The sequence below is a fragment of the Spea bombifrons genome, chromosome 1 (genome assembly GCF_027358695.1).
Source record: "Spea bombifrons isolate aSpeBom1 chromosome 1, aSpeBom1.2.pri, whole genome shotgun sequence".
NCBI classification, from domain to species: Eukaryota; Metazoa; Chordata; class Amphibia; order Anura; family Pelobatidae; genus Spea; species Spea bombifrons.
Window position 1 is genome coordinate 20,438,076 of NC_071087.1, and position 20,946 is coordinate 20,459,021.

General features: G+C 38.9%; 1 protein-coding gene across 1 annotated transcript; it reads left to right on the plus strand.

Moving 5' to 3' along the window:
• Positions 1 to 6,548: 6,548 nt before the first annotated feature.
• Positions 6,549 to 20,528, plus strand: RHOH (ras homolog family member H). Its single transcript, XM_053454985.1, has 3 exons — positions 6,549 to 6,657; positions 7,996 to 8,143; positions 19,064 to 20,528. Exon 3 carries the CDS (start codon positions 19,206 to 19,208, stop codon positions 19,776 to 19,778), a length of 573 nt encoding a protein of 190 aa, XP_053310960.1. The 5' UTR covers positions 6,549 to 6,657; positions 7,996 to 8,143; positions 19,064 to 19,205; the 3' UTR covers positions 19,779 to 20,528.
• The last annotated feature ends 418 nt before the right edge of the window (positions 20,529 to 20,946 follow it).

Here is a 20,946-nt window from a genome sequence, read left to right on the forward strand (position 1 = left end):
CTTTATAAAATGTGCACTTTTATATTGTTAAATAATGTATGTTTTACCCATTTAACATTTAGTGATGCAGTTTTTCTGACATCCTCGATTATTTCTGGTAATTCCTTTCTCCCCTCTTGGTATTATTAGGTTTGAGACATGCTCATTGTTTCTTTTTCCCCATCTGCTAGAAAATATCTTCAAAAATGATGATTTTGAAATTGTTTGTGCCCACTGGCTCGAATGTAACTAAGGTATTTTAGTAGCTTCCACCAAAGATTTTGTAAATATTGTGTTATATTTAATATGAGGAGCATTGATTGAAAATGTGTTAAAATTCTATTTTTTAAATTTTGTATATGTCATGGGCATTGGTAATTTGTAACATTCATGTTTTGTACGATAAATAAATGACGTGTAATAAACAATTTATAAATTATAATCGTGTTTCCTCCTCTTTACTTGGTCCTACCGCAAAAACCTTTGGGATTTCTCCTTACACATTAATATATAATACACACAGACGCAAAATATGGAGGACTTATATGGAATCTTGAAGCCCAAAGGCTCTGAAGAAACGGAAACTTGTATCAGGTTTAACTATTAAGTACACAGGTGACAGTTCCCCCAAAAAACGTAATGCAGAATTATTTACTCAATTTGTAAAAAACATTTTATATAAAAACATGTACTTCCACTGTTTTGAGGCTTTCACCCTCCTGCCACCCCAACATCATAGCACTGCACTTACATTTTATTTTGGGGTGTATGAAGAAAAATTTTGCTAGAGATTTGGACATTTCAACTGATACTGATATTAATACGGATAATAAAGGATTGACCCAAGTGAAATTCTCCCACATGCAATGCTGATATTCATTATGCAGGGCCAACTCAGCCCTTGCAGGATAAGCTCACTGGGGTTGGGTCTTCATAATGTATAGTGACGTTAGGGAATTTTTATTTTTTATATTTTTATATTTATATTATTGAATATATACATATATATAAAGTCCAAAAATAGTTACCGGCAATGAAACAATATATTTATTCTTCCAAACGGAAAAGATAAAATGTAATGCTTACAGAGCAGAATGGTGAGCACACCGGAGACTCACACAAACAGCTCAAACAAAAGAAGCTCTTGCATCTTTCTCGGTGTCCTCATTCGACCTTGTGCCAAATGGAAGAAGAGATTACAGGATCACGGAGCCCGGTGTGCACAGGCAGCGTCACCTTCATTCTCACTACATAGATACGCCTAGACTGACGCGTTTCGCCTGCCAATCCGGCTTCATCAAAGTGATTGCGTGTTTATTGTTACACACACACACACACACACATATAATCACCTGCCTATACTCAATAAACCAATTCATCTTGATAGTGAGCATCCTTTTGAATATAAAAAATAAATTATTTAAAAATAATGTATTTGTAAAAAATGATTATCAGAATAATTTTCTAAATATATATTAAATATATATTTCAATATTATATGTATGAATTTAATAATATATTCACGTATAATACATAAAAAAGATGCTCCCATATTTACACATAAAACCATATGAGATAAATACAAAGATATTCTAAATATAATAATACATCCATAAGACACCAATTTATTTAATAGCAATTACTGATGTCCTAAAACCATAAATAATTTCTAAGGGGATTATTATCTAATTAACAGCAATTTACTACATTTAGTAATATCAAAGTACACACCTAAACAAACATTGCACTAGACTTTCTATTGCACTCTTAATTCCAAAGCACATAATAGTAGCCTTGCTTTGCACATAATCGGGGCACTATTATCTAAATAATCAATACATAATAATACTATACAGACAATATAATACAATATGTGGCATAGCGGTGCTGCTTGACCCTTGGGATGTGTGAGAGTTTACTAGCGTGGCACGCATCCACGTCTATCCATCCGGCGGATGTCATTTATCAACCTCTAGCCTCAAAGTGCCAGGCCAGATTCTAACCCCATTCCAGCCCTGGATTGGGGTTTAAAGAGGTAAGATATTTATAAATTTCAATATCAATGCCTTGTATAGAGATACCTAAGGGTTGCTCTAGCATAAAAAGTGCTAATAGTTTTTTGTTTTTTTTTAAACACATTTTATTTATATGACATTTATAAGAAATGCCAAGGCATCAACCATAATTAATGGTTACAGGGGAAATACAAATTAAACCCACCCGGATCATCTGCTGGTTCACAAGTGATAAAAAACACTTGTGGTTTCGGTGCTCTGATTTCAGTTCTGAGAACCATGTTTTTTGTGTTTTTTTTAACTGAAACACAGTTTTATCATACAAAGCAATATCTGGGGTGTGAGTGTAAGCACTCAGCCATGGCACCCCACATTATGAGTAGTTCGCTGTATGTGGCATCTTGTGCCAAATGTGGTCCCATGAGACATTATTATCGTTTCTATGACAAATCTATGTAAGAATGCATCTGTTGCAGAGTTATTGTGGAGATATATGCAAAGCTGAGGTCATAGCTGCTGTAAACTAGAAAATGACTGCAAACAAGCATACAAAGCCTTAAAGGGACAGTTTAATGCCCCAGGCAGCCTCACCAAAGAACAATACGCAAGTGCCGTGTTAGTACCCATACGCTACATGGACTTGTGCCATCACATTCAATAGATGCCTTTAAATATTGGCTGTTTGATCTTTTAGTAAACAAGAATACGCAGGGATATAACTAGTTATATAGACAGGATTAGTTGTTGATCCAATTAGTATTTTGGAGTCAAGAAGGAGTGTTTCCCCTTTCTAAGCCACAATTGCTTCAACTTACAAAATTTCATTTTAAATATCTTTTTTAATTATTATTTATTCAAGATTATATGCTAAATAGGAAAATCACATGATAGACAGACAATTAAATGCAGATAAAATAAGCACACTGCGATATATGGAATTGACATTAACATTTTTCAACTTGTTGGTTCGCAGGCAGAAAACATGAGGACCAGCAGGGATCATCTGCGGAAGTCATCGTCAACCCCCAGACCCGGTCCTATTAAACATATGAAACAAAACAAATAAACCAATTTTACACTAAAAAGAAAACCTCTCTCTCCGTCTCATCGCATTGAAATTATCTTCTTATCGTCTTTACGGATTTCTTTTAACAGGCAGAAAAATGTAAACATTTCAGTTTCTGGCCCATATTTTGTGTCGATGGGAACAGCTGACTAGACCAGGAAACCAGAACATGGCCACAAGCACATACACATGTACAGTTTCTGCAGTGTTTGAAGCGGGGATACAACAGCGATCAGCACATACTTCTGCTACAACCAGAACAACAGAGACAATAATTTAAAAAAATGCAATTTCCCTGAAAGGTTTTGTTATAAAGATAAAAATGTTGTTAAAATTAAATATATGTAGCATAGTGAAACATATATTTGCCTCTCCAATAACCCAGTCCCATGACCATCCCGCTGTCCCACCCGTTGGCTGCCCATAAGCACACATTACGAGAGCAAACGAACTGGGTGCAGTATTTCATCAGTGCCCCTCACAACTAACAAGCATACTTAAAGAGAGATTGTGTTCTCAGTCCGCAATGGTCAGTAACTATGAAAACTGGTCCAAAGTACAAAAAGTGGTGAACCGGCAACAGGGTCATGGTTGGCCAAGGCTGGCCTGTGTGGTCAAATCCAACAGACGAGTTACTGTAGCTCCAATTACTGAAAAAGTTAATGTTGGTTCTGATAAAAAGAAGTCAGAACACAAAGTGCATCACAGTTTGTTATGTATGATGCTGTGTAGCAGCAGACCAGTTAGGGTGCCAATGCTGACCACTGCCCACTGCCAAAAGCACCTACAATGGGCATGTGAGCATAACAACTGGACCACAGAGCAATGGAAGAAGTTGGCCAGGTTGGCCATCACATGGATGGCTGGGTGTGTGCGTCGTTTACCTGGAGAACACATGGCATCAGGATGCATCCCTGGAGGCCTCACCTTGCATCTTGAAGGACTTAAAGGATCTGCTGCTAACATCTAGTGGACTACATGTCTCCACGGGTCAGGGCTGCTTTGGCTGCAAAAAGGGGGAGCCACACAATATTAGGTAGGTGGTCATAATGTTTTGATTGATTGGTGTGTGTATATATATATATATATATATATATATATATACATAAAGTCGTGTGAAAAAGAAAGTAGACCCTCTTTGAATTCTATGGTTTTGCATATCAAGACATAATAACAATCATCTTTTTCCTAGCAGGTCTAAAAAATAGGTGAATACAACCCCAGATGAACAGCAAAACATGACATATTTCACCATGCCATTAATAATTAAACAAACAAAAACCCAAAATGGATAAGCCATGTGTGAAAACAAAGTACACCTTATGATTTAATAGCCTGTAGAACCACCTTTAGCAGCAATAGTAAGCATTTTCTGTATGACTTTATAAATCTCTCATATTATTGGCCCACTCTTCTTTACAACGTTGCTTTAGTCCATTAAGGTTTGTGGGCATTTGTTTATGCACAGCTCTCTTAAGGTCCCGCCACAGCATTTCAATCGGGTTGAGGTCTGGACTTTGACTGGGCCATTGCAACACCTTGAATCTTTTTCTTTTTCAGTCATTCTGTTGTAGATCTGCTGGTGTACTCGACTCAATGCCTGTAAGGTTCCCATGTCCTGTGGCTGCAAAACAAGCCCAAATCATCACTCCTCCACCACCCTGCTTGACAGTTGGTATAAGGTGTTTGTGCTGAGATGCTGTGTTTGGTTTTTGCCAAAGTGGCATGGTGCATTATGGCCAAATATCTGCAACTATGGTCTCGTCCGTCCAAAGGACATTGTTCCAGATGTCTTGTGGTTTGTTCAGATGCAACTTTAAAAACCTAAGCCGTGCTGCCATGTTCTTTTTAGAGAGAAGATTCTTTCTCCTGGCAACCCTTCCAAACAAACCGTACCTGTTTAGTCTTTTTCTAAATTTACTTTAACATTTAACATGCAAACTGTGAGTTTCTGTCAGGACCCTACCGGTCGTCGGCGGGGGTCCTCACCCGGCGGCGACACCGGCGGGCGTCCTCGGCCACGTGCCCGTCGGGTCCCAACCCGTCGGCGGCGGAGTCCCCGCCGAGCAACCACGTCCTCGGCCGCACGGCACGGCATCTCCGTGCCGCGGGCCGCGTCCCCGGTCTCTGTTGCGGCGGCAGCCGCAAGCGGCAGACGCCGGGACTAGCAGTATGGCGGGGGGGCGGGTCCTGCGGTCCCAGACCGCTGCTAGCAGCCAGGGGGGGCGTGTCCTGCGGTCCCAAACCTCTACTGACAGCCAGGAGAGGCGTGTCCTGCGGTCTAACCACAGAGGGGAGGGATTAGGGACTAATTGACAGCCACAGAGAGAGGAGGGGTTTGAGGAGGAGTAACAATTAGGCGGGCTATTTAAACCTGCAACCCTGTACCTTCAGTACTTGGTTGTTCAAGTTCCCTATTGGATTATATGGACTTTTGACCCTTGGCTGGATTTCTGGACTTTGTTTTTGGATTACCCTTGTTGTACTGCGAACCTTCTGATTCAATTACACGGACTTTTGACCCTTGGCTATTTATTGGACTTTGTGTGTTGGATTGCCCTTTACTTCACTCCCTTGCACCCGGTGTCTCTCTGCGCTGCGCTCCAATCCCCACTCAGCTTTGACAGTTTCTTACAATTCTGTGTATTGCATCGTTTTCAACTTTTGAATAATCTTTCTCACTGTAGATTGATGGGTTTTAACTTGTTTGGAAATGGCCTTATAACCCTTCCAAGATTGATGGGTCATTGCTAATGTCTTTTCCTCCTTGGCATTGTGTTAACACCTTGGCAGATGATCAGTTAATCAAGGACATTTGATTAGCAGCACCTGCATGCTACTTAACATCTTAATTCATAAGCAGTAATGGTGTACTTCGTTTTTCACACATGGCTTCTCCATTTTGGTTTTATTTTTTGTTAAATACATCATGTCATAGTGCAATATGTCATGTGTTGTTGAGCATCCGAGGTTGTAGTTGCCTAATTTTTCGACCTGCTAAGGAATAGATTATGTCCCTATATGTAAAACCATAGAATTCAAAGAGGGTGTACTTCCTTTTTCACATGAAGAAATACTTTTTTCACAGCACTGGTCCTGAATGTATAACTCGGTAGAATGAACCATGTGAGATAATAGAATAGCTGGTGGGGGACACTATGCAGGTATAGTAATGGAATGCAACCGTCTTGGTGACCGTTGGGTTCTATTCAAATTGCAGGTTACAGTTGTGGTGGCGTATTTACTAAAACAAGATTATGCATTTTCCCAAATGCTCCCAAACTAGTTCCCTATTCGGTCCGCTGGGGTTTGCAGTGCTTGTTGTTATTTGTACCATAGTTTATTGTCTCCTCGGCTTGGTGTCACCGTCAGCGAGCAGGAAGCGGATATGCAGATGTATACTTCACACAGCCCTGATGACACATCTCCCCAGCTTCTTCCTTCTTCTCTCCCCACCAGGCAGCAGCCCCTCGCACACTCAAACCACCTTCACTTATACAGACAGCTACTCCGAGGACCTGCTGTCATTTCTACCTTACGCCTTTCACGCCTACATCCCAGAAGATGCTATGCGATTTTGAATTTCTTCAACCTTAGGTAATGTTTTTATTGATCTTTCTGATTATTTAACTCAAAACAAGCCCCTGCATGTACTAAAGACAGATACCCTACTTTAATAGTAAGCTACTGGGCTATACTGTGCTTCTGGAACACATTCTGAAGATAAACTTGGTATTTTTCAAAACATGGTCAATAGGGAAGTTCAGATCTGGACCTGTTCGCAAAACTGGAACATCCTCAACTTACTACTTATTGTATATACATAGCCGGGCACTTTACCAGTTAGAAGAAAAAATACTAGCCAGCAAAGAAAAGTTATAATTCCACAATATTTGATATTTGGAAAATATCAATTGTTCTACTTGTCTGTTCCAATTTCCCACCTATCTGGCAAGTGGACAAGAGGAAACCGCCCTTTATGTATACGTGAATTAAAGTATACATAGCCAAAAAAATATACAGAAAGGGGAGCGCACAACCTATAAAAGTATAAAACATAGACATTTCTGGGTTGCTGCTATAATAATAATAATGACAAATATACAAAATAAAGCAAGAATTCAGTGCATACCCAGCCACTCATTCTTTCCGGAGCACAAGCCTACTCTGGGGTATGTAGACCTGCACTTAAATTTGTAATACCCCTAAGGAGTAAACAAGGGGGTCTCCAGGAATCATCTATAATGCGAGACTGCAGTATCAGATCGCAGTGGGTTTGTAATTAAAGTCTTTCTCTTTATGTTTATATTATAGATTATTGCTGGAGGCGCCCTTTGTTTACTCCTAAGAGACATTACAACTTTAAGGTACAAATCTACATAAATTATTAAGTAAACATTTGTGTGTTGTTTATCATGAGTGACGCCACAGCGCGTTTAAATGCAATTTAGATTTGGACGTGACGCACCCTCTTATTTTTTGGAATTTTTTGAGATGCGTATTTCTTCACTTTCAGGTTGTAGCCGTTTGTGTTTGCAGGATGGCTGTTAAGCTCTCATTTTGTTACCAAAACCAAACTAACATCTGCGTTTTATCACTCCACGTCCGCAGAAGACAGTTACCGACACATAACGAACATCTTGTTTTGTTGAATGCTGGAAAAAAACACCACCTGCGAATCTAATAATTTGTCTCGTGTCCATACCAGGTTGTGTTTGGGCTTCCCAGGAGGCTGTAGAGCAGGATATAAACTGGTCTGAATCTCATCGTCAATATTAAGCAGATTAGAAAAAATGAGTGTACTCCTCACTGAGAAAGAGTGAGCTTGGATCATTCATTAGAACCTTTATCTATCAACAGAAACTTGCTTTTAACTCATTGTTCTACCTACGGAAAGCCCTCAAAGGTCACTTTGCATTTTCTTATGTTTTATAGATTTCGTGATGCGCCATTAAAACTGATGTGTGTGTCGGGAACCTGATGATCACTCGTTTTCTATACTGGTTCTTCTCCAATCTCTCCTCTTCTGTAAATCCCAGTGTCATTGCTCTTTGTAACAATTGCGAATACTGGCAGAAAGTAGGTAAGTCTGGATAATATATATAGTTTCTGTTGTTTTGTTTTGGGCAAACAGAATAGCCTTCCAGCAGAAGTGTTAATACGGAAGTTAATACAGTTTGGCCTTCAGTTTAAACATGGACAGGATAGACATACAGCTACCGTTTGAACAAAAAGACAACGCAAAGTTTAATTGGCCAAACGTCTGTTATCTTCCTTAAAGTTTGTTCCTATTTAATACGTCAGAATATATTTCTTTTAAATATGACGGTTGTTATTTTGTCATTGTTTCCAACTTCAAAAGGTATTTTATGTGAACACCAATTTAAATTTGCGTTACAAAGCTTATTTCTTTTATACCATGAAGCACCAGATAGCCTGTACATTTAAAAAAACCCACTAAATATACAACAATAAATAAGGAAAAGTAAAATACTTAGGCAAAGAATGTATATATGATAATTTATATATTGAATCGTATGTAATATACTTTTAACTTGATGTCTACTTTTATCAAGAATCGGATGTCAGGGTTTTTTGATAACACAAATTCAAATTATATATATATATACAGTATATCATACCTTTCTGGATATATTTAGAAAAACGATTGAACAATACATTTTATGACTAATTTTAACATAGTATCGGCAATATACTCAGGAGCTACAATGGATCTAACCCTTAACTACGCAGCACAATAATAATTCAGAGAGGGGAGTATTAACCAAATAAAGAATTTGTCTTATTCCTAAACATTTGATCATTTTCAATCCACAAAGTAATTTGTTCTGTCCAAATTTGCCTGAAGACTTTAAATCTCTGCCTATTTTTCTTCATAATTAGCTATGCTCAAACTAACGTTCGAAAAACTGTTTTTTGGGGGGTAACTAACCATTTCTGTACATTTAAAAAAAATGTCATTTAAATGCATAACATGAAATTACCGGAAGTAGATCAGCGTTGGCCAGGCTAATCAGGCCTGAAACAGGAGGGCTCTGGTGGTCCATTTGTGGGGGATGCGTACAAGAGGTCTACGTGTACATTGGCATTCTACATATATAACAAAGGCATAGTTTGTATGTGTGTGTGTGCGTGTGTGTGTGTGTGCGTGTGAATTGACAAAAAGGCTTTTGCCCAGGGAGCTTTGTTGTTGAGGACCAGCCATGGAGCAGATATCTTGTGTTATAGAATATTAATGGGTGTATTAAATTAAATCGGACATAAACTCAAGAGAAAAATCCTTTTTGAACAAGACACAGGAAAGTAACACGTTAGCCTTCATTCTGTAACACACGATAGCTTTTTTCTATCACGTTCTTCTACTTTTGTGATATGCAGTGTGTAGAAGAATCACTATTCAGTTACCAGATCTAACTTTATCTCTGTTAATAGAAATTTGTCTCGGGTATATTATATATATAAAAAGATGTTTTTTTTATAAAATGTACCATTATACAATTAGCCAAAAACCGTTATTTTAGGATTTTTCAGAATATGAAAGCTACAATAAACCTAGCGCATAATATATATATATATAGGGGTGAAAAAAATGCTAAGCACACAAATCCATGGCTAGGGTGCCATGTTCTGTGTGCAAAGGATAAACAAGTATTAGCCACATATGCCCTTTCACAAGTCCTGTAACAACTTTAAAGGAAAATAATGTAGAAATGACGGCAGTAAAGCAGTAGAACTCTCTTGTGATCTGTATTCTATTTAAATAGTGGGCTCGGAGCTTTTCAATGCATATTTACTCCTGAACACAATGATTCCTTCACGTAATAAAATATCTTGTATTTCCCTTTAATTATTTATTTCATATTGACCTACTTCAGATTAATTGATTTCCCATAACATTTTTTTTGTAACAGAATCTTCAGAAACGAATGTCATAGCATACAACGGTGCTGCAATATTTTATGTTTATTTTGGGCTATTTTTTGTAAATGTAAAATATCGTCATTAAGAAAATTTGGTGCGTTTGGAAAAAGTTCACTTTCCATTTAACACAAGACTTTTGCATGGCTTTTAGATTGAGAAGCATTTAATCAATTCACTTATTGGTGGAGACCACTTAAGGAATGCTTTTAATTTCCCAAGGGGGTGTTATAAGCCCCTCTTTAAGGGAAATACTTAAGATGGCCAACAATGAATTACGGGAAATGCATACATACAGAATCTAACTTTGTAGCCAGACCGGGTCTGATTCACCACTTGGCCTCATACTCGTCCATGAGTAGAGTGGGATTCTCCACAGTGATAGAAAGTCATACTGCCATGTAAATTGTTACAGTTTTTGTGTGTTTGGCTTACTTCTCACACAGCCGTATACTGTTTTTTGATCTGCATATGGAATACTCATATACCCAAAATATTTGAAACGGTTTTGAAACTAAACATTACATTACATTATATTACATTTATTTATAAAGCGCCGGCAGATTTGCAGCGCTCTTAGAACAATTTATAAACACATACAATAACATACAAGTTAAAAACATTACTGAGGAGGCAGGGGAAAGATAGCCCTTGGAGGGGGGTGTCAATGATACATAGAAGCAGATAATTTGATGAAAGATAACCATTTGGACCTTCTGGTCTGCCCAATTTTCCGCAGAGTCCGCAGAGTCCGCAGAGCATTATAGCTCCCATGTGTGTTTAAATTTCTTTATTGTACAAGCCTCTACCACTTCTGAAAGGAGACTGTTCCACTTATCTACCACCCTCCCAGTAACGTAAAATGTTTAAGACTATGACCTCTTGAGCTCATGTTTCTCCTCCTTTGAAATAACCTTTCCTCCTGCAATTTGTTAAATCCCTTTAAGTATCTATCTCATGATACCCTACAATGAAATGGTGAACATGGATTACTGTGGTTGCCCGGTCCACCAGTCCACCTATTTCCTTATTTGCTTTATTTGTACCTGTGCAACAGGGATAATGGTCCCCCCGCTCTTATCTAACTAGGGCCTTGCCACCGTTAGTTGGTTTTGATTATCAGTAAATACTCCGTCCAATTTGAATGTTTGAGTGGTTCTTCAGCTTTGCAACATTGGACTTCCACATGAGAACACTTGGTGGTGGCCATCGTATTTGGTTCTACTAATCCTGGAGCTTAAAAAAGTTGTAGAGGGTTCTTCAGAATTTGGGGGCTTTTTTTCATGTTCAACACTACTTTCATTTTCATAGTTTAGCTTGTTCTCTAGCTATTATAGCCAAACTTTATTCTGGTTATATTATATAATATATTAGAGATGTTTCCCAAACAGTTTGGACACCTGCTAGTGGCAGAAATCTAGGCTGGAACCATCCCGAATGGCAAACACCTTACTGTTAATTGCTAGTTCCTTATAGTGAACTAATAATGATCCTAAATTTGAAAGAGCATTTCTCACATTTGTAGGCCAGGATTGCTGGTTGTACCCCTTTGTGTTGTATAAGGATGATAAAAAAGGATGATAAAAAAGCACTGGCACCCTTGTAGATCAGGTTTATTCAATAAATAATTCATTTTGGCTGAGTTTTATCATGGCACAAAATCTTATTTCACTTCATTATCTATGCATAATTCAGGGCCAGGCAGTCCCCGATTGCATGTAAAAACCGTACAATTTGCCCCATAATATACTGTTCCGAAATAATTGTATGTTTCCGTAATTTGTTTGTCTACATCAAATGAAAATTAAGGCCAAATGATGTGCATGCACGCTATACTCACCACCAGCCAGCTACAGAACTGACTCGCTGGAGAGTTCCGGGGGGGGTTAAAGGACCCCTGTACACACGCAGTGAAAGCCCTCCGATGGATTTCAATGGAAGCGTTTCCATGCCAGTGACTGGCTGCTTTAACTGATGCAAATAACAGAGCACAAAAAGGATAGTTTGTGGTTTTCTTTTTTTTTTCTTTGTTATACAATGCACATTAAAATACATAGTACTTTAAGATTCTTTCTTCTTTGGTGGAGTTGGATGGGATGCTGGACTGTCCTTTTAATATCTTGATCATATCCTCCTGATGCAAAGTGTGGATAGTAAGGTAGTAGTCACGCTCTTACAAATAACTGGCAATGAGCATACCATATTAGTTTAATAAGTATAATTAGTTTACTGTGAAATTTGATAAAAACGTAGATAAATATTTGGTGGCTTTTTGGTTAATAAAAAAAAATGAAGCACCGCAACTAAAGTGATATTACATATGCAACACAATTATTCACAAAGGCTGTAAATTCCTTTTTTCTTCCACACTGCAATAAAGAATGTTCTAATTCTATTCTTTCTACTTTAGGACTAAAAGTATTTTTTCAACTTTCATTTGTATCATAACTTTCCTAAAGTTCCATTTTAACTGCCCACCAAGCAAGCGATCTTAAAGAGACACTCCAGCCATCATATGCACTAAACATTGAGCCACAGAGAAATGAACTCAGTACTAAAGAACATTCTATAACTATTGCGTTGTAAATGCAGACTTGAAATATGTGCTATTTTGGCACCGTATGCAATTTATTGTCTTGGTGTCAAAGCTCTACAATGTGTTGTGGCTCAGGTTTGGCTATGAACAGGGCCGGACTGGCCCACCGGGATACCGGGAAATTTCCCGGTGGGCCGGAAGGTCCGTGGGCTGGGCGGCCATGAAGACAGCCGCTGAGCTGCCCCCCAGGCTGCCCGAAATCTAATCAAAGCGGCCGCTGGGTGCTGATGCGGCCGGCCGTCCGGTATCAGCACCCAGCAGCCGTGTGCGATGGCCGTCTAGTGATGGGAGCAGTGTGAGGGGTGAAAGCTCCGCCCCCTCGCACTGACCTTTCACCCCTCACGCTGCTCCCATCACTATGCGGCCATCAGATTGCTGGGAATGTAATCTGAACGGCCGATGCGTGCTGATGCCGCCGGCCGCCTCTGCTTTAATACTTTTTTTTTTACTTTATATGGCAAGCCGATCCAGCCTGCCATATTACATTAAAAAAAAAAGTGTTAAAGTAGCTCCGGCCGGCGGCATCAGCACGCACCGGCCGTTTAGATTACATTCCCAGCAGTCTGATGGCTGCATAGTGATGGGAGCAGCGTGAGGTGGAAGCTCCGCCCCCTCGCACTGCTGCAGCACCGGATGTCAGGTCAGTGGCATCCTGTCAGCATAGAGGAGAACAGTGTGCAGCTACCAGGAAGTCAAGAGAAGTAGAAGGTGAGTAAAATAATGTATTTTTGTACTGTATGTTTTTTGTATTTGTTAAAAACAAAAAAAATCGGCATGTGTGTGTGTGTAAGTGTGTCCCCCTATATGCCACTCTGCCTCCAGAAATGCCTTATACCCCCCTATATGCCACTCTGTCCCATGATATGCCTTTTAACCCCCTATATGCCAGAGTTGCATATAGGGGTATAAGGCATTTCTGGATGCAGAGTGACATATAGGGGGTCAAAAGGCATATCTGGAGGCAGAGTGGCATAAAGGGGGTTAAAAGGTATATCATGGGGCAGAGGAGCATATAGGAGGGTATAAAGCATATCGGGGAGGCAGAGTGGCATATAGGGGGCATAAGGCTTTTCTGGAGGCAGAGTGCCCCATGATATGCCTTTTAACCCCCTTCATGCCACTCTGCCTCCAGAAATGCCTTATACCCCCTATATGCCACTCTGTCCCATGATATGCCTTTTAACCCCCTATATGGCAGAGTGGCATATAGGGGGTTAGAAGGCATATCATGGGACAGAGTGGCATATAGGAGGGTTGAGGCATATCAGGGAGGCAGAGTGGCATATAGGGGGGTATAAGGCTTTTCTGGAGGCAGAGTGCCCCATGATATGCCTTTTCACCCCCTTTATGCCACTCTGCCTCCAGAAATGCCTTATACCCCCCCTATATGCTACTCTGTCCCATGATATGCCTTTTAACCCCCTATATGCCAGAGTGGCATCTAGGGGTATAAGGCATTTCTGGATGCAGAGTGACATATAGGGGGTCAACGGCATATCTGGAGGCAGAGTGGCATAAAGGGAGTTAAAAGGGATGTCATGGGGCAGAGGGGCATATAGGATGGTATAAAGCATATTGGGGAGGCAGAGTGGCATATAGGGGGCATAAGGCTTTTCTGTAGGCAGAGTGCCCCATGGTATGCCTTTTAACCCCCTTTATGCCGCTCTGCCTCCAGAAATGCCTTATACCCCCCTATATGCCACTCTGTCCCATGATATGCCTTTTAACCCCCTATATGGCAGAGTGGCATATAGGGGGTTAGAAGGCATATCATGGGACAGAGTGGCATATAGGGGGTATAAGGGATTTCTGGAGGCAGAGTGGCATATAGGGGGTTAGAAGGCATATCAGGGGGCAGAGTGGCAAGCCTGGGGGCAGAGGTGCATAACTCGGGGGTAGGTTGTCAAATGAAAGGAAATAAAAACCAAACCTGTCTCAATCATAGCTTTTATTAAATATGGAAAAAAATAGTCTACATGAATTAATAAAGAAATAAAAGTTTCTTACCAGAATATGGTGAAGAATAATGTGATCAGTGTTTTGTTCCACTGAATAAAATGGAACTCTTTCATCTAAAAATGTTCGCAGTAGTAAATGTTTTGATCCCATTATATATAATGTATTTCATTTATTAGGGCCTTTTAACACTTTTGCCTTCTGGCATTTTAATACAAATAATGAGATAAAAAGAATGGCACATAGTGTGACTCGGGTGTGTATAAGGGGTGCGTGTGGGTATAAGAGCTTCACCGTGAGATAAACTATATGGGGCTGGTCTCCAAATTTTTCCAGGGCTGCTTTTCAGTCCCAGTCCGGCCCTGGCTATGAAAGTGTTAACAGTATTTGGTAGTCCCCGGGTTTCACTCCCGCTTTCTGTATGAATTATAATGCAGCCTGTTTTCCACTACTTATAATATGTGAACTGATTAAATATATTACTTTCCCCTACCTCTAGTATGCTAAGCTAATAAGCATGAGCACATCTGCCATTTTATTGTCCCCAGTGAACGTGTAATCACATTAAACACAATAACACCAAGCTGTGAATTGTATATAAGGGCACAGGGCTTGATTTGTGAGAAGTGGGACTCCCTATCAACTCCTGTCATTCTGCACTTATGTTCCTCAGAATAACATATATATATACGGTATATGTTAAAGAGGGACGTCCTGTGTTTTCATTTTCAATGTGCAGGCTTTCTCTATGCTGTCAGAGGCCCATTGTCAGCTTCTGAAATGCTGAAAAAAAGTACATTCAAACCTTGCCTTTAGGTGCATGGAGCAGGTAGCCTAATATGGCAGCTTGCATGATGAGCTATGTTAAAAAAAAGTAAAGTAGAAGCATACTGCCAGCTAATCTATTTTGAAATCAAACGTTTGATCCCTAATCAGAAAATGACACGGCAGAGGTGCCTCCACCGTAAAAGACCCTTCCATCCCTTACTCCTTGTAGAGGTTTAAACCACTTTAAATCGAGAATTCAATTTATGGAAGATATTTTGTTAAAGCAGATTTTTAAGTGTCACCTAAATATAACTATAGGAAAACTATTGGCCTGGCCTCCCACAGGAAAATAAATGTGTCTTGACCCCACAAAAAAGCAAGACAGTTCTTCATAATACGCATGTACTAAAAGCTGCAAGTACTGTACTTTACACTGCGTCCACCTGTGGAATTTTAGGGTTTGCAAAGTGAAAAGACTTATGGATACAGGCTCGAAAGTTACTTGTACCCTGTTTATACGCTATATGAGCCTATAGATAGATAGATAGATAGATAGATAGATAGATAGATAGATAGAAGGGAACTTTCTAAATGAGCTGCCCTTAAGATTCTTTACATATTAAACCTTTAAGAACCTGTCATGAAGATTCTATGTCGTGTCGCACCAAATGTGTTGCCCAAATCAATCTTATACCGGTTCGCCATTGAAACTTTGACTTGTCATTATTTAACAGTACACTTAATGGAGTCACCTGTATTCAAGCAGGTATATCAGCTATAACATAATGGGAGCAAAAGCAGGTCGGCTCCAGACGGTGTGAGCCTGAGAATCTGCCCCTCACCCTGAGACCGGGCAAAAATCCTGGAAGTCTGAGTATTAAATAGGTATTATATGCAGCTAAGGCACATTATTAACTGTCCTATTGTCCTGTTTGAAGGGTTGGTGATAAACAGCACACCCACAATTACCAGGCGTCCGTACCCGTAAATTACTGGATTCCTTCTCTTTACACTTAGCAGCAAAACATTTTCTGGTACGGTTAATTCCATTCAAAGACCAGAAGGTAGCATGCAGGTGCTGTAACAGATGTTACGCCTCATTCAGTTAGATCAGTTTGTGATAAACAAGAAATACTCTATTAAACTACAAATTCTATAAATATTGTGGGAAATCTCCTTAGAGTAAATTCAATGCCATGATACTTTTGGACCTGGCTTAAAATAAGAAGACAAATGATTTGTGTTTTCTACAATGAACAAAAACTGGTAGCTATGCCCTGTTTTTAATTAGAGCTTTATTTTATGTGAAACCATGATTTTTGAGGTCTTCAAGAAAACAACCATTATTCACCATTATTGTTATGTTTTCCTTATGAATGTTAACATTCTACATAAAGTTACATATTTAACAGACAGACGGTGTAATAACATGAACCATGAATCCATTTTAACAGTGCGGATCATGGCCTGGTATATTATTACATATTATGTTATATATTATATTATCTGGTTAGATTTAGTTGCATTAAAATGATGAATTATACAAATCTGAACAGCTAGTGTTCCCAGTTTAGACAGGTCAGTAGTAACTTAATTTTATATGTTGCTTATATGTTGCTTCGTTAATGTTATATTTAAGCATATGGATACTATCTGTAAGATACAAGTCTGGGGCAGTGACGCTCAAAGGTAGCCATAGTCTTGTTCTGGTGGTCCTAGCAAATTGTGTATATACTGTAATAGGATTAAGGCATATATAATAGGTCTAAATGTCCCTGGATTACACAAGCAGCATTGCTGTTATATGTGCTATATAAAAGTCAATAAACAATAATAGTATATATACATAGCAAATATATATTTGCAACCACACCAAATCTACATTGTATTACAATTTAAACACTCCAGAATGCACATAGGATTACAAACACACACACATACATTCAGACACACTTATACACACATTCACGCTCTCCAACACTCCCACACATGTACTGAAATTGTCATGGTGGGTGCACAGGGCCGCACTTACGAAATGTTGGGCTGAGGTTTCCAGAAGTGTTTTTAGTGAAGGCTGCGAGTATAATGTGATATTTATAGGAACTACAGTACATAGCGCAGTCTGAGGGCAAGCTCTCCTTTACTTTCATTTGAACACAAATGGGAAAGTCCTGGGGTTTCCCTTCGAATGTTTGGGTCAATTGTGTTATGTTCTTAGCCAATGTATGAACATTTTAAGATGTTATGATGTGTTTTACACAGTGCGCTACCTCACTAGTTCTACACCTTTAACGGTACCCATATTAACTATCTAAAAAGGTTTCCTATAGTTCATAGTATGATACTCGTTTTTAGCAGACACTGTGGCCTATTTACTAAGAGTGAAGCAATAGAATTGGTAGAATTGAGCATCTCGCGCAAGATGGACAAAAAAGTTACAAGTTCACAAATTCCAACTGAAATCCACGCCGAACTAACATCCACCATGACTTAGCTGCTTCCTAGTTAAATTATCAGAGACCCTGTTCCAACTACCAAAATTCACCACCTCTCAAAACATTGATACTGTGCATTCAAAGTGTTTTTTTAATACATTGACAAATTAACCAGGGAAAGCCAGAAGGTGTACAAATATGAATCGATGTTTTTAAGTCACTTTCTCACATCCCATATGGTTTTGGATGAAGTCTAGATTTGCAGATGGGATGAGGCATCTACTTAACCCTAATGGGACAGGGATGACCATGTCTCCTATACTCTATTCCATATGCTGTGTGATAGGAGTTATGCCAACCCCGTAGGGGCAGAGGATCCTCAAGCTTCTGGAAAAAACTATACCTAAGGTAAAGGCTTTGCATATATATATATATATATATATATATTAATGCCCCTCTCTCATGCACAGGGTGGTTTGCACCCAATGGCTTATTTCTGGCAAATAGGGGCCCTGGGATCCCCTGTTTATTTTCCATTTTCTTTTACAAAACCTGCCTTCCTGCCAGCGATACAAACGTAAAACTTTGCAAAGCCTCTCGAGCTAGAGGAGACGACACTCATTACAGCCTGCGACATTCTGTACGTAACAGAGATGAAGACCAGGTATTGCGTCTGTTTAATAGGAGATGACTAGAGCCATGTGTCAATCTGTTTTTCATTTGTAAAAACTGAGTTATTCGTGCGGCATTTTTTTGTAGCTCAGGTTTTTTTATTTTTATTTTAAATATGATTATTGAGCCATAATTTGAAGCTTTATTTTTAAGCCTTACAATCTCAAACTACGGCTCTGTTTGGCGTTAAGATTTTCTTGTTCTTGTAGTGTAAAAGTGCAAACACTTTTAGATTGTATGTTATTCGGTCTCTGTCTGCTACTAGTGACATACTGCAGTCTTTCATATTATAACCTGATAGTTTGCATCAGTTCTTTTTTTTATTTTCCCAATGTGATCTGTTTACAGCGGTATTTTGCATTCAGGCTAAATGAACGTACCAATGGGTTGTAACCTTGACCATAACGACTTGTTGATTAAGTACAAATTATTAAAAACCTGACATGTTCTATTTTATCATGCGTTGCAATGATTTTAACATATGATTAACTTTTTCAAATTCAACACCTTTATGCATAACCATAAATATTAATAGGGGTGTTTTTAATGTCTCAAACAGGAATATAAAGTTGCTTTAAATAAATCCTTTCAAACTATGTTGACAGGCTAAATACTTTTATCTCTTCTTCTCCTATAGAAAAGCGGGCTTGAGAAGGCTATCCGGACACTGGAATCTGAGTCCTTACAATGGTTTGAAGGACGAATGAAGTAGTCCCCGCTGATAAAGCAAACTTCCAACCGATCTCTTAGCAGTAGACATCCTGTGACGTGTGGGCAGAATGAATGCCATTAAATGTGTGTTGGTGGGCGATGCTGCTGTTGGGAAAACCTCTCTTCTCGTTCGTTTCACATCTGAGGCCTTCCCCGACACTTACAAACCCACAGTGTATGAAAATACAGGTATCGATGTGTACATGGACGGCATTCAGATTAGTCTGGGACTTTGGGATACAGCAGGTAATGATGCTTTCAAAAGTATCCGTCCGCTTTCTCTTCAACACGCAGACATTGTCTTACTGTGCTTCTCGGTGGCCAACCATGCATCTTTTCTGAATGTCCGGAACAAGTGGATTCCTGAAGTCAGGCATCATTTGCCTAATATTCCAGTGCTGGTGGTAGCCACTCAGACCGACCAGAGGGAACTGGATCAAATGCGCGTCCCTTGCATCCATTCAGCGGATGGGAAACAGTTAGCCCGAGATGTGAGAGCCAAGGGATACGTAGAGTGTTCGGCCCTAACCAACAGGGGAGTGCAGCAGGTGTTTGAGTGTGCCGTCAGGACAGCTATCAACCAAGCAAAGAAACGAGCCCGGAGGAAACGCTTTTCTGTAAACGAATGCAAAATTATTTGAATGAATCTCAGGATACATTTCCTACGTGATGACACCGAGGATTACATTTATGTACATTCTCAAGTGTACATTTTTGGAGAATTCTTTCCTGTAACACAATAATTTGGCACCCACTGGTATATTGCCTACAACCCTGAAGACGTCTTTTTGTTAATTTCACTTTGATTTGCACTAGTGGAAAACTACTTAAGGTCTTTTTTGGACCGACACATGAAAAAAAATCATAAAAAAATATTTATTCGTGTACAAATGAACAATTGTTCCACTATGCTTTGTTTAGTGAGACCTAACACGCTGATTTGAGGTTTGTATTTTTAGTAGGGTTTATATAAATATCCCGTATTGGACTGGACACATTATGCCATCAAAAGCAATATATATATAAGAGTCCAGCTCTGTGTGATGCTAGATCTTATTTAGGTAGCAGCATGTTTTTATTTTTTTTATAATTATTAGTCATATAAAAATATTTAACTTAAAAATGTAAAATAAGTTATTTCATGTAAGCTCCTTGCGGCTAATGAAAAGAAAAAAAGAACTGAAAAATATTATTAAAAAATGTCATGCTCCATGTCATTGTCTGAACACAGTGCACTAAATGTCTTCATTCTGTTTATTTGTCACTGTTTTCATAGTTGTTGTTTTTTTTATTAATGTCGTCATGCCAAGACCTTGGCCCTGTATTTTTTTAAATGTAGGATATTTTTGGATTAATTTTACTTGTTTTCAAACAAAATAAAAATAGCTGTCATCTTCAGAATTGTAGGGATTATATATCGCTATGGTTCATGTGGTTTATTGATTTAATATCAAAGATTAATCGGATAGGATGAAATGAAGAATGACTGAAAATCTGTCCAATATAACAAAATTAAAAAAAATAAGTGTACTCATTCCTGCTACAAATGTTGCATGTAGGTCAGCCTCATTTCGCAGTTTCTTGGTAATGAGAAATTGCGGGTTTAAATTTCAGGGCCCTTAGATCATATCAATAATGCCACTTTTACACAAAGATGGCAAAAAACACTTGTGGAATAATCACGAAGAGGTGTTGTTTAATTACAGTTTTTTTTTAATTCTGTGTTATTGGTTTGATTTTATAATCCTCTATATTGCGTTTAGAACTATCATTTTTACTTCTTTTCCCAAGTAAAAATAGGAAATTTGT

What these genes read in the sequence shown, in the direction of transcription:
- RHOH (XM_053454985.1), top strand. Translation starts at nt 19,206, where the DNA reads ATGAATGCCATTAAATGTGTGTTGGTGGGCGATGCTGCTGTTGGGAAA.